Genomic DNA, 13660 nt, shown 5'->3' on the forward strand with positions numbered 1-13660 from the left:
TGATATCATATATTTGGATCTTAGAAAGGCTTTTGATACTGTTGCACAAGGAAGACTGCTGAACAAACTGGAGCAGTGTGGCATTGGAGGCAAATTGCTGCTATGGATAAAGGGATGGTTGAGTTGGAGAAGACAGATAGTGGTAATCAATGGACACTGCAAATCGTGGACTAATGTTATTAGTGGAGTCCCTCAGGGTTCAGTGTTGGGTCCATTGTTTTCTGTATTTATAAATAATATTGATGATGGTATATCAAGCTTAATGTCCAAGTTTGCAGACGACACAAAGGTTGGCAGGGTTGTTAAGGACACTAATGACAGTATGCTGCTGCAACAGGATCTAGAAAAGTTGAGCAGATGGGCTGAGAGGTGGCAAATGAGTTTAACATTGACAAATGTAAAGTACTACATATGGGAAGCAGTAACCCCAGAATGACGTATCAACTCTGTGGTACTACACTGACAGTGGTAGAGAACGAAAAGGACCTGGGAGTAATTGTGCAGGCAGATATGAAGTTTTCTGAGTAGTGCAGATGGTCTGCAAGAGTAGCTCATAGTGTCTTGTCAATGACATACAGGAATTTTTCTAGCAGGGATAAGGAGGTGATTATCCCCTTGTATAAGGCAATGATCAGGCCACACCTTGAGTACTGTTTACAGGTATGGAGGCCTCATTTTAAGAAGGATGTAGAGCTGTCGGAACGAGTACAGAGAAGTGCAACAAGATTAGTGAATGGAATAAAGGGTTGCTGTTACGAAGAAAGGCTAAAGTTTTGCAAATTATAGTGTCTGGAGACTGAGCACCTGCGAGGTGATCTGATTGAGGTGTATAAAGCCTTGTATGGTTTGAGCATGCTCAATGCTGATGGGATTCTTTCTCTTTCTCAGAATATCACCTGAGAGGGCATAAATTCAAATTGAGGAAAGACACCAACCAACTACCAGTGGGTAGTTGGTTGGTATAACACACTTCCATCCTTTGTTGTGGAAATTGATAGCCTAAATAAATTTAAGGCTGAGCTGGACAGGTATGTGTAACGAACGGAGGGGTGAAGTGGGTGCGGTTTTTTTTTTTTTTTTTTTTTTGGCTGATGCTGCATAAGCTTGCTTTCTTGTATTGTATGCGTCTACTAATGCTAAATTTTCAAATAAATTTTGTGAATTTTTAAAATATATAATATTTTGTTTAATTTGACAACAGGTAAATTCTAGTGAAGGAGACAACCAGTATGCAGTGGACCAATATACAGGCAACCCCTGTATAACATGGTTTTAGAATTGCACGAAATCTCGCATAGCATGGTATTTTTGAACTTTCATACTGGGAAATCCTTTATGTTAGATGTAATTTTCAGTGTTTCCCTTCCTTTTTGTGAATCCCCACTGTTGACTCACTAGTTGTTATCACCTTTGTAATATTTTCCTAAAGCACATTTCTGGAGGTCATTACCATAAAACAATAAAAACAATTTTCAGTTTCCAGTTTATTGTTTTTTTCTGTTAGTGTAATCAATTATAAACTGGTAGTAAACTCTATCTTCTTACATTTCCTATAGTACCGAAATTGTTTTCACGTTATGGTGAAATGTGTTTCCCCTTCACTGAAATCTTCAATCATATAAAAAACAAATTTTCAGATGTTATTTTTGTTAGCTTTTGGAACCTAACCCCCCCCCCCCCCTTTTGTACTTAGTCCTGTATGGATATCATGATTCTTCTCTTTCTTGGTGATTCCTTCTACCTTTGTCTCTCTCTCTCTCTCTCTGTGTAACTCAGTAATTTTTTTTTTTTTTTTTCCTGGTGCAGCATAAGCCCCCGGCTTCCTTGCACCATATGGCTATTAATAATAATAATAACATGGTTTTGCATTACACAAGATTTTGTAGAAACCAAACTACAGTGTTATATGAGGGTTACCTGTACATGTTTAGTATGTGAAGATGGATAAAAGGTAACCAGTAGCAAATAAGGCAAAGAACAGAGTTGAGATAATGATGCTGAATATTACTGACAGAGAACAAAATGCTTATAAAAATGTAAAGCTCATTTTCCAAAAAATGGTTTTGGAATATCTAAGTTGAAAGAAAGGTAGTTAAAGTAGCGTATATGGTATAAGGAAGGGAAATAAACTAAAGGATAAGGAAGGCAAAAAGTAAGTAGGGGAAAGGAAAAGAACAAAGGATAGAAAGGATGCTAACTGTCCCTTTTACAGTAATTCTGTTGAATTACTCTAAAAAGCAGGTCAAGAGAAGAGAAGTTTATAAAGGATAAAAGTGGAAAGTTTTAGTATAGTGAATATCATACTGGAGGAAATAGTATTCCTATAGTTTGCTATTCAGTTTCAATCACCATCATTAATTATTTTTTAATTGTAAAAGTTTAGCCATAAAAAAATTCTTTATAGCACCATGTATGTCAAAAACACCTTTTGCTTTGGTAACTTTACATGGAGTTTGGTTTTTTTTTTGTTTTTTTTCAGCCATTTGCATCCCCTGAAATTTAGCTATACATTAGATAAGGTTTTTTTGATAGCAGAAATTGTTATCAAAATTTTTTAAGTAATGTTTTTGGATCTTATTATACAATATAATGTGATAATAAGATGAAATTTTTAAAGTTTCTTATTTTAAACTATTTCTTGCCTGCCCCCCTGCAATAAATTGATTGAAGTAAAGGCACCATGTGCTTGCTGTTATGGTTCTTTGTGTGTTCCTGCTAAATGGTTAAATCTTAAGAAGATAATTACATATATCCAGTAAAACCTAACTTTAATTTTAATAAAACATTAAATACAAATAGTTTGAAGCTTTCGAGGCTGAACGTGCCTGTTCCTCAGCAAATGGAAGTTTCCAATTGCTGACAAAGAGGCACGTTCAACCTTGAAAGCTTCAAACTATTTGTATTTAATGTTTTATTATAATTAAAGTTAGATTTTACTGGATATATGTAATTATCTTCTTATATATAATGGATTCCAGTACAACAGGCCCATTTACTCTCGTGGTTAAATCTTGTTATTACTACATAGTTGTTATGTATTATGTGTGTCTTCTTTCGGTATTCTGGGTTTCTTTCCTGTTTTTTTTACTTCCACCAAAGAAGCTAAAAATAATTTGGCAATAACATATGACTGTCCTTTGAACTTTGTATAATATAAAAACTAACTGTTGTCATTTAATACAATAAATTATATTTCGACTGGACTCCCATTTATTTCATTGTACCTTACATTGTGGTATTTATTAAAGCTCGTTATAGAGAAGTTCTTAAAATAAGCTGTATTGAATTTTATAGGCATTGTATACTTTCTCAGAATTCATTTTCATGCTGTTATGACAACAATTTCTGCTATAGAATAGTTCATTATACCAAAGTCACAATCATGATTAAGTCAATTTTCTTTTATATGAAGATTTATGATAATTTTAAACGACTTTTTTTTTTTTTTCTTTTTTTTTTTTTGTTAATCTGGAAACACCCTGTGACGAATCCTCTCTTATACAGAAACATAACTATGTATTTATTTGGTAAGAGAATGTTTATACATTATTAATATAGAGCTTTTCCTGCTTAGACCAAAAAAATATAAGAATTATATACAATAAATCATTAACATTTGTATGTTGGGTACGAATATAGTAAGGCAAAACTTTTTTACTTCTTAATTTCTGTTGTAGATTTTTACTTGAGTGGATAATTTTTTTCTGCAATCTTCACTGATGATTGCTTTGTTTGCCCTCTGTGCTTATATGGGCTGTCCTGCTTTTTTTGTTTCATTTCATGTGGATACCTTTCTTGAGCTAATAAAGTGATACTGCTATAGGGTAGTGCATTTTTATAAAACTTTTAGTGTAAAATATTAAGAACAATTTGATTACTTGATTTTTTTTGTTCAGGAAGTACAAATGAAGCTCAGAGAGAAAATATGCAAGCTCAGGATAGATTTACATCAACACAGCAGCTTTATTCAGGAGAACAAACTTATACTGACCATTCCGTTAGTGCTCCGGGTGGCAGAAGAGATAACAGAATTGGTTTTCAGCAAGATTACAAAGGTAAATTTAATATCTAAACTGAATATTCATTTTTTAACAATTATTTTGTGATATTAACTCTTGGGTTCATATTTTGATTCTTTGCCATTAATAGTGTTTGGAAAATTTTGTGGTATACAAGTTTATTTCTCTGTGGATGGAGATTTTATATGTATTTTTGACACCAGAAATTTGATTTGTGAACTCTAAGTTCAGTCTTATAAGCCTCTCCCTAACTTGACAAGATGCCTATTACTACTATATACAACATGATATAGTTTTATTATTTATTTAATGTTTACTGTACATACATATATACACTCCTGCCTAAAAGTTTAGAATCACAGCATATGACAGCAGTATTCATTAATTTTTTTGAAATTAGCTATGACAATGTAAGTTTTATATAAAAAAAATGACACACTACAAAGTACTTTAAAAATTTTTTTTTTTATTAAGCATTGAAAAATTTACAGCAAAAAAATATTGAAATCAGTAATGTTAACAATTAATACTAATTTTTCATCAATATCCTTCACAAAATTTTATCACTTCCTTACCCAGACTTGCCATTTTGGCAGTTAATTTTATAATAGTTTCTTGACTAACATTCCAAGTGATCTGCAAGGTTCCCTGTGAATATTGTGAAATGGGCAGGCTTCACAGACTAGTAATATCTTTACAGTCTAGATCAGGGATATTAACCTGAGGTCCGTGGATAGATTTCAGGGGTTCTGTGAACTTGGACGGGAAAAGAATTACATCTTTATTTTCACTAACCTCTAACTGAAATTTAACATTTCCTTCAGTTATGAATGTAGGCAACAAATATTTTCATATCACATTACAGTTGTTGCAGGTATCTCGAAATATCATTTACACTCATCACTGCTTCAAAATTACAGTACCATGCTTCTCAATATTTATTGTGAAATAGTAGTAGTGGCATGTGATGCAAGAAAACAAGTGTATGAGCTTATGCAGCATCAGCCAAAAAAAAAAAAAAAAATCAAACCATTCCCTCCAAATGCCTGTCCAGTTCCTCCTTAAATTTATTTAACTTGTCAACTTCCACAACGACAGATGGAAGTTTGTTCCAGCAATTAATCACCCACTGGCTGAAGGCAAATTTCTGCACATCTGTTCTACATCTGTCTTTTCTTAATTTGAATTTGTGCCCCCTTAGGTTCGTATTCTGAACAAGTGGAAGGATCCCATCAGAATTCAGCGTGCTCAATCCATTCAAGGCCTTATACACCTCAATCAGATCACCGCGCAGGTGCCTAGTCTCCAGCTACTGCAATTTATAGAACTTCAGCCTCTCTTGGTAAGAGGATCCCTTCATTCCCCTCAACAACCTTGTTGCCCTTCTCTGTACATGCTCAAGTAAATATACATCCTTCCTAAAATGAGGCCTCCAGACCTGTACGCAGTACTCAAGGCGTGGCCTGACCATTGCCTTATACAGAGGGACAATCACCTCCTTCTCCCTGCTAGCAAAATTCCTATATATCATTGACAAAACCCCATGACCTGCCCTGGCAGCCTGTTTGCAATGCTCAGAAAACTTCATATCTGACTGCACAATTACTCCCAGGTCTTTTTCATTTTCTACCACCTTAAGTGTAGTGCTACACAGTTGGTACGTTTCTCGGGGTTACTTCTACCTATATGCAGTACTTTGCATTTGTCAATGTTAAACTTCAGTTGCCACTTCTTAGCCCATCTGCCCAAATTATCTAGATCCTGTTGCAGTAGCACACTGCCATTACTGTCATTAACAACCCTGCCAACCTTTGTATCATCTGCAAACTTCGACATTAATCTTGATATACCTTCATCAATATCATTGATAAATATACAAAACAACAGTGGACCTAACACCGAACCCTCTGGGACTCCACTAATAACATTAGTCCACGAAGAGCAGCACCCATTGATTATCACCTTCTGTCTTCTCCCACTTAACCATCCTTTTATCCATTGTAGCAACTTACCCTTAATATCATTCTGCTCCAATTTGTACAATAGTCTTCCATGCGTAACAGTGTCAAAAGCTTTCCTGAAATCCAAATATATGATATCAAAATTATTTTTTTCATCCAGTTCCTTTGTAACCACATCATAATATCCTATCAAATTTGTCAGACAAGACTTTCCCTTAACAAACCCATGCTGTGTCTGAATTATTACTGCAGTCTTGTCTAGATGATCCTGCAATGCATCTTTAACCAGTGACTCCATTATTTTACCCGGAACAGAAGTTAAACTAACTGGTCTGTAATTACTCTTGTCACCTTTCGATCCCCCTTTGTGAATTGGGGATACATTTGCACATCTCCAGTCCGTGGGAACCTCCCCTGAGTCCAAGGATGCTCTCTTAATTATGGCTAAGAGTTTGTTTAGTTACTTTGCTGCCTTCTTTAATATAACTGGATAGATCCCATCCGCCTCAGGTGCTTTTCTTATGTTTAACTTCAACAATTTTTCCTCCACTTTGCTTTCAGTTATTAGAAAATCATTAAGTATCCTGCTACAATTTGATAACCTTCTGCCATTTTCAAACCTTAATAATTCCTCATGTGTGAATGTAGATGCAAAATACTCATTCAATTTGTTTGCTATCTGAGCAGGATCATCAACAGTCAAACCATCGATGTAAAGTGGACCAATCAGATTCATCCCCTTCCTTTTAGAGTTTATATAAGTAAAGAAATCCTTGCTGTTTTTCTTAGCATCTTTTGCCAAGAATTTCTCGTAATCTGCCTTCGCCTGCCTAACCTCCTTTGTGACCTGATTACAGACTAGCTTATATCTGCCATAGGCTTCTGAGTCGCTTGATAATTTATATGCATCCCATGCATTTTTCTTCTCTGTTACGCGTCTCATTACTTCATTAGATAACCATTTAGGCCTAAACCTTGAACAATATCTCTTAATAGGTATGGAACTTTTAGTAGCATCCACAATTAATTCCTTGAATGCTTCCCACTTAGAATTTACTGTTGGTAACATCGTCACTTGATCCCACTGTACAGAATTTAAAAACTGTCGGAGACCACTGTACTCACCTTTATGGAAGCAAAAACCCTTTCCTTTACCCCTGATGGTAATTAAATCTTTAAGTAAATCCCACATCAGTACACTGATCACTGCCACCTAGTGGTTCCTTTATCTGCAAATTCCTAATACACGAATGATCACTGCTGATAACCAGATCAATAGTATTACTTTCTCTGGTTGCCTCTCGAACATGCTGCTTCAGAAAACAATCATCCAGTAAATCCACAAAAGTCTGACTAGTGTGTGAGTGCCCAACCCACAAGTTCCAGTCAATATCTGGGAAGTTAAAATCTCCCATTATAAGACATTCTGATTTACTAGCCCACTCTTTTTCTGTACAATTGTTCATTGTACTCATTCGAGTCATTAGGCCTATAACACACTCCTACTCTTATTTTTGCTTTCGCAGTGCTTATGTCACACTAAACTGACTCAACAGTGCAATGTTCAACTATATCAACTGGATGCACTTCTTTTGATTTTGTTTTTCTTAATTAACAGCATAACACCTCCTCCCTTTCTATCCTGTCTATCCTTTCTGTACACATTGTACTCCCCAAATTCCAGTTCAAGTTCAGCATTCCTTATATCTGTGTGACACCACGTCCCTGCTGCTGCTGTTGTTGTTGTTGTTATTTTCTTTTTAGGAGCATTAACAACTAAGGCCATATTGCTCCGGGATATGCGGTGGTCATTCCCTGACCTTTCCGCATCCTCTGTATTTGGTGGTGATGGGCTCGAACCCCGGTCTAATCAAGAATCGTGTGCTACGCACTGCTGCTCCTTCCCACCTTGCTACGGAGGTGCCACGTCTCTGCTATCCCAACAGTATCTGCCTTTGATGTCTTGACCAACACTTCAAATTCATCAAATTTATTTACTATACTTCTAGCATTGGTATACATGCAAGCATACATGCTCCTACTCCTATTCCTAGTTACCCTAACACATCCCATATACCCACCTATTTCAGGATAACTGCCATCCGTCCCTGAAACCCCCAACACCCCACGCTCCAGGTCGCTACTTATTCTAATAGAAGTTGTGCAAGAATCACCTTCACCTCTGCCTACGGCTACTGTTAAACTATTAGTCCTTGTATCCCCCCCCCCCAAGTTATGAGTTTTCCGACCCACCTAACACTGCCTCGATAGCATCAGCAAATATTCTTGCACCCTTTCTATTTAAGTGTATCCCATCCCTATAGAAGCAGTCTCTCCTGTTAACAAGTACAGTCCAGGCTGAAAAAAATTCTACCCCTTGAGCCTTGCACATTCTTTCCAGGGCCGAATTGATCGACAAGGCTTTCATCGTATACTCCCTTCTATCGTGTCTGGGCAGAATTGCAGACACTTTCAAATTCAACCCTAATTCTCGGCCTTTGTTCAACAGTGACCTGTACTTGTTAAGTAATTCTGCCGGTTTCCTATTCCTAATATCATTAGTGCCAATGTGTACAACTATATCACCTTTTGTGCCCGTAAAAGATGATATCCGCTCTACAACGTCATCAACCTTTGCCCCTGCCAGACATACCCTGGTCCTGTTCCACCTATCCTTTTTACAAAGCATGTTTCCCATTTCCCTGACAATAGAGTCACCAAAAACTTCTAGTTCCTGTGGGACCAGCGCATTCTGCTTTGGTGTTTGCCGCTGTGTTGCGTGATGACGAAGTGCAAGCTCTGGCTTTGATGTGGGTAGCTGAGAGCTTGATGGGCCCCTCAATTTAGATCTTTCGAGGGCATCCACCCTGTCCTTCAAACTCTCATATAGGCCCATAACAACGCTGAGTTGTCGCCTGATTTCTTTACATCGTGCACACACAAAGACATCCCCCATGGCAATATCATGTTCCGTTCCAGAGAGTTTGGCAAACATTTCACAAGTCGCACATTTTTTTAGGCTCTGATGCATTGGAGAATCGCCCCCCCTCAGTTCTCCCCCGAGAAATTGTTCTCTGTTCGTGGTTTTGTGGAAAATTAACATCTTCACTGTCTTTGAAGTTCATAATTGTTTTTGGATTTCCAGTACCACTTTAAAATTGCTTTTTATTGTTTGAATGCCAAAAATCGAGATACCATGTTTACACTTTTATGTTGTGAAAATCACTTAATTTTTATTTTAACTATTCATTTTTAACTGATACTTTTATCAGCAAAACATGCTAATCAAAGACAAAAAAATTTTTAAGTTCAACTTTAAAAACTTGATTAAATATTTATGATGAAAATGTGTATTCATTTTTTAGAGATACTATGGTAAATCACTTCATCTAGAAGTGATTTGCCATAGTATCTCTAAAATAGTTTACACTCAGACAGTTTAAATAATCAAGGCTATCTACCAAAGTATTGGCAATAAAAATATGCATACAAAGATGACACAATTTTTCATATATTTTACTTGTAATATTTATTAATAACACTTGTCAACAAAAAAGATTTTTTTTTTTTTTTTTTTTTTTCATTCTTTCTAAACGAAGGTTGCAGATTCTAATGGAAATTGTTCCACTGATTCCAAAAATACCAAAATTGTCTCTATCACATCTCCTTTGAAAGATATATTGAAAGTTTAGTAACTTAATGAAGAATTACAAATTCTGAACCTAATTGAATTACAAATTTAGTAACTGAGTGATGAATTCAAATAGATAACAATGCATATGCTATCTAAAAAATGAGCCTTAATTCATTTTAAAATACTTCAATCATACATATAATGTACTACATACATTCTATTCCTTGGAAATATTTGCCACTCAGAGTTTTTCTTGTAGTCCATTTGCTGTTCCTTTTAAGAAACCAACAGTAATCTCCAATCGTGGCAGTATAACCGTGATTGGAGATTATTGGGAAAGTGGTACCTTAGTTTTATCAAAGCATATCTATGATTTCCATTGGATATGTTCTGATAAAACTGTTTCTCTTACTCATGACTTACATCTCCCATATTTTGAAGGAAAAAACTGAGATGGGAATGAAGAAAAAGAATTTTCAAAAACATTTGGCAGACCATATCTATATAGTATAGCATAAAGATACTATACTTTATAGTATAGTATCTTTATAGTATTGACACCAGAAATTATCTTCTTTCCTTCTTCCAAATAGTAATATTAATAGCCATATAGCAAGGAAGTCACAGGCTTTCAGTGGACTGGCTGAAGAGGGAAGAGTGTATAAGAAAATACAAATTAATTGCTTCCCTCCTCACATAGGTAATTATCTAGTTAACCTTTGAATTATCTAGTTAACCTTTGAATTTATTCAAACTGTCAACCTTCATTACCTGCAAAGGCAACCTGTTCCAACAATCAATGACTTGCTGGCTAAAAGAAAACTTTCTACAGTCTAGTCTAAATCTCTTCCCCTGTAATTTGAATTTATGCCCCCGAGTTCTGGAATTCTCTATAACAGTGAAAATTCCACCTTCATTCATTTTACTAATCCCTTTGAGGTGCCTGGTTGCCAACCAGGCACCTCAAAGGGATTAGTAAAATGAATGTAGCTCACATAATCAGTCTTTCCTTGTACGGTCCCATTTTGCCGATCTCACCATTTGAGTTGCCTGTCTTTTCTCTTTCAGATAAGGTTTCCGTACTTGAACAGAACGCAGTATTCTGAATGTAGTTTTACAAGTGCCTTATACAGTGGGAATAAGACCTCCCTGTCTTTACAGGTTAAAATTCAATAAATCATTGGTAGGACACTGAGCTTTCCTGGCTGCCTGTTTACACTGTTCAGTAAACTTCATATCTGCCTGTATTGTAAATCCCAGATCCCTTTCCTTCTCCACTACTTTTAATTCGACCCCACCTAGTGTATAATTTATTTGTGGGTTCCTATTCCCCAAGTGTAAGACATTGCATTTAGCACCATTAAAACATAACTGCCACTTCTCTGACCATCTTTGAAGTCTGTTCAAGTTATACTGAAGGAGTGCTGCTTAGCATTGATCATTAACGATTCTCCCAATCTTTGCCTTATGCAACTTTTGACATCATGCTTTTTATCCCTTTGTCAATGTCATTTTTGAAAATGAGAAACAACAGTGGTCCAAGAACCGATCCTTGAAGGACCCCACTCCTGATGTTACACCAACTTGAAGAATATTCATTGATAACATCCGTCTGCCTTCTGTTCTGCAGCTATCCAGCAATCCATCTTAGCTCTTACAAGTAATTCCAACCTATACAAGCTTATACAGTAACCTCTCATGAGGGCCCAAGTAAAATGCTTTTCTAAAATCCAAATAAACTATGTTGAAATTGTTCCCTACATCTAACTCATGAGTAACTGTGTCAAAATAGGCTAAGTTAGTTAAACATGATTTTCCATTAACAAAGCCATGTTGTGTGTTCTTCAGAATGCCATGTCTATCTAAATGTCTCAAAATTGCACTCTTAATCATTGCCTAATTTCATATGACCCAGCCTCACTTGCACAGCCTCTTCTAAAATTTTTCATAAATAATGGAGTCAAACTAACCAGTCTGCAGTTACCGGCTTTACTCTTAAAACTACCTTTATGTATTGATGATACGTTGGCATTTCTCCAATCCAAAGGAATTTTTCCCAAGTCCTCATAATTAACTTCAATGGTTCTATACACTCCCTGGCGGCCTCCTCAAAATTACTGGCTATATGCCATCAACTCCAGGTGCCTTACTTGCCTTTAAGCTTAAAAGTTTTTCTAATAAACAGTCATCTTAATTTCAGAATCACTAATTTCATATGACCCAGCCTCACTTGCACAACCTCTTCTCAGCATGAAGGGGGGGGGTCTTTCTTCAGTAAAGCCAGATGCCAAGTATGTGTTCAATTCACCTGCAACTTCAGCTGAGTTGGCTAACCTTCCCATATCCAGTGCATAGGGGTCCACAGCTCATGTATTGCTAAGGCAATTCTTGTCAATTATTTGGTTAGAAAATATTTGCTGTTCAGTTATAGAGTAAGTAACCAAGAAAATGAGTCTCCAAACCAATTTTACCTAATTCAGTAACTGAACTTGAAACTTAGGGACTTTCTTTGAGCAATGCAATTGAAGAGGTAGAGAAAGTTCAACTAGAAATTTCAACCACCTCTAGAGACATATGAGAGATTTAAGAAATAAATTTGATAATGTTTTAAAAACAAACTCCAGATTTCATATTTTAAGGTAAATTGGTGACTTTATTATTGAAATAAGCAGAAACTTCCATTTCAAATAGAGGCTTCGAAGGCCATTTCTAAGTTTAGTCCAGTCACTTCCATCATTGTAAAAAGATCGTTCTCTGCTTATAAAATGGTTTTGGATGATTAATGCCACAGATTTATGATGGCCCACTTTGAAAAATTTTGATGTTTACTGTAATGGAGGTTATTCCAAAATTTATTCTAAAATTTTATTCTTTTCATTTAATAGTTTATTACTTTTAAATCAATTAAATACAAAGAAATTGTAAATAGGTTAATAAATAAATCTTTAATAATAAGTGCATTATAATAATGATAATAAATCTAAAATGTTATTGCATATAAAATAGCATTTTTGTGTGCAAGTTTTTGTGTATTTCACTGTATATTTTGCCTATTTTTAATCCAATGCCCAGTTATTAGTTTTTCATCATAAGTATAAGGATAATAGAAAGATTATAAAATAGTAAATCATTGCATCTAGAAGTATAAATCACATTCCAGGCTGCAGTTTTAGCTGATTTAAATAATTACAACTATCTATGAAATCTTCATAATAAAAATATGGATACTCAAACAACTTTCAAGACGTGGTAAATTTTCATCCATTCTGCTTTGATATTTATATGACTAATTAATTATTTAATTAACCTCCTTTTATTGTATCACAGAGGAAATTTAATATGCCTGTTTTGAGGGAGCTAACTGATGCATTTAATATTATGACTCTCTGATTGAAAGTAAATTTTCACACATCTATCCTACAACCATCCCCCCCCCCTGTTTTTTTTACAATTTCAATTTATGTTCCCTTATTCAAAGCAAGTGTAAGAATTCCATCAGCAGTTAGTTTACTCGATCCATTTAAGGCTTTAAATACTTCAGTCAGCTCTCCCTGCAGGTGTTTCTAAGAGTATCCTTTTGTGTCCCCCCCCCTTACTATTCTTATTGCTCTTCTCCACACCCCTTCCAATAGATCCACGTCCTTCCTGAAATGTGGTTTCCAGACCTGTAGGCATTACTTAACTTATGACTTTATCATTGCATTATACAATGGCATAATTGCCTCCTTGTCCCTGCTTGGGATGATCCTGTATATCACTTATAGAACCCCATGAGCTGTCATAGCAGCCTATTTGATTTCTCTTGACTTGATATCTCTCCCTCTCTCTCTCTCTATATATATATATATATATATATATATATATATATATACAGTAAACCCCCGCTATTCGCGGTATCTGTATTTGCGGTTTCGGGTATTCGCAATCGCCGATTTAATATAAAATGAAACCTAAAAAATGTGAATTTTAAAGCGCCGTGAACATTTTCCGCCATAAAAAAACATGGGTGTGGCTAAAATTATCTTTCCTGGTCAAAACAGCGCTCG

At 35.6% G+C, this 13660-nt stretch overlaps 1 protein-coding gene across 3 annotated transcripts in view; it reads left to right on the top strand.

Annotated features, from left to right (window-relative positions):
- The window catches only part of LOC150082125 (uncharacterized), a 645531-nt gene that overhangs the window by 321904 nt on the left and 309967 nt on the right, over positions 1–13660 (top strand). For all 3 annotated transcript variants that reach the window (XM_090379113.1, XM_090379114.1, XM_090379115.1), the window contains one exon: positions 3897–4055. In XM_090379113.1, coding sequence (XP_090235239.1) covers positions 3897–4055 — 159 coding nt within the window. The remainder of the gene's footprint in view (positions 1–3896; positions 4056–13660) is intronic.

This window comes from Mastigoproctus giganteus, chromosome 8, assembly GCF_048544385.1.
Source record: "Mastigoproctus giganteus isolate SK-2022 chromosome 8, ASM4854438v1, whole genome shotgun sequence".
NCBI classification, from domain to species: Eukaryota; Metazoa; Arthropoda; class Arachnida; order Uropygi; family Thelyphonidae; genus Mastigoproctus; species Mastigoproctus giganteus.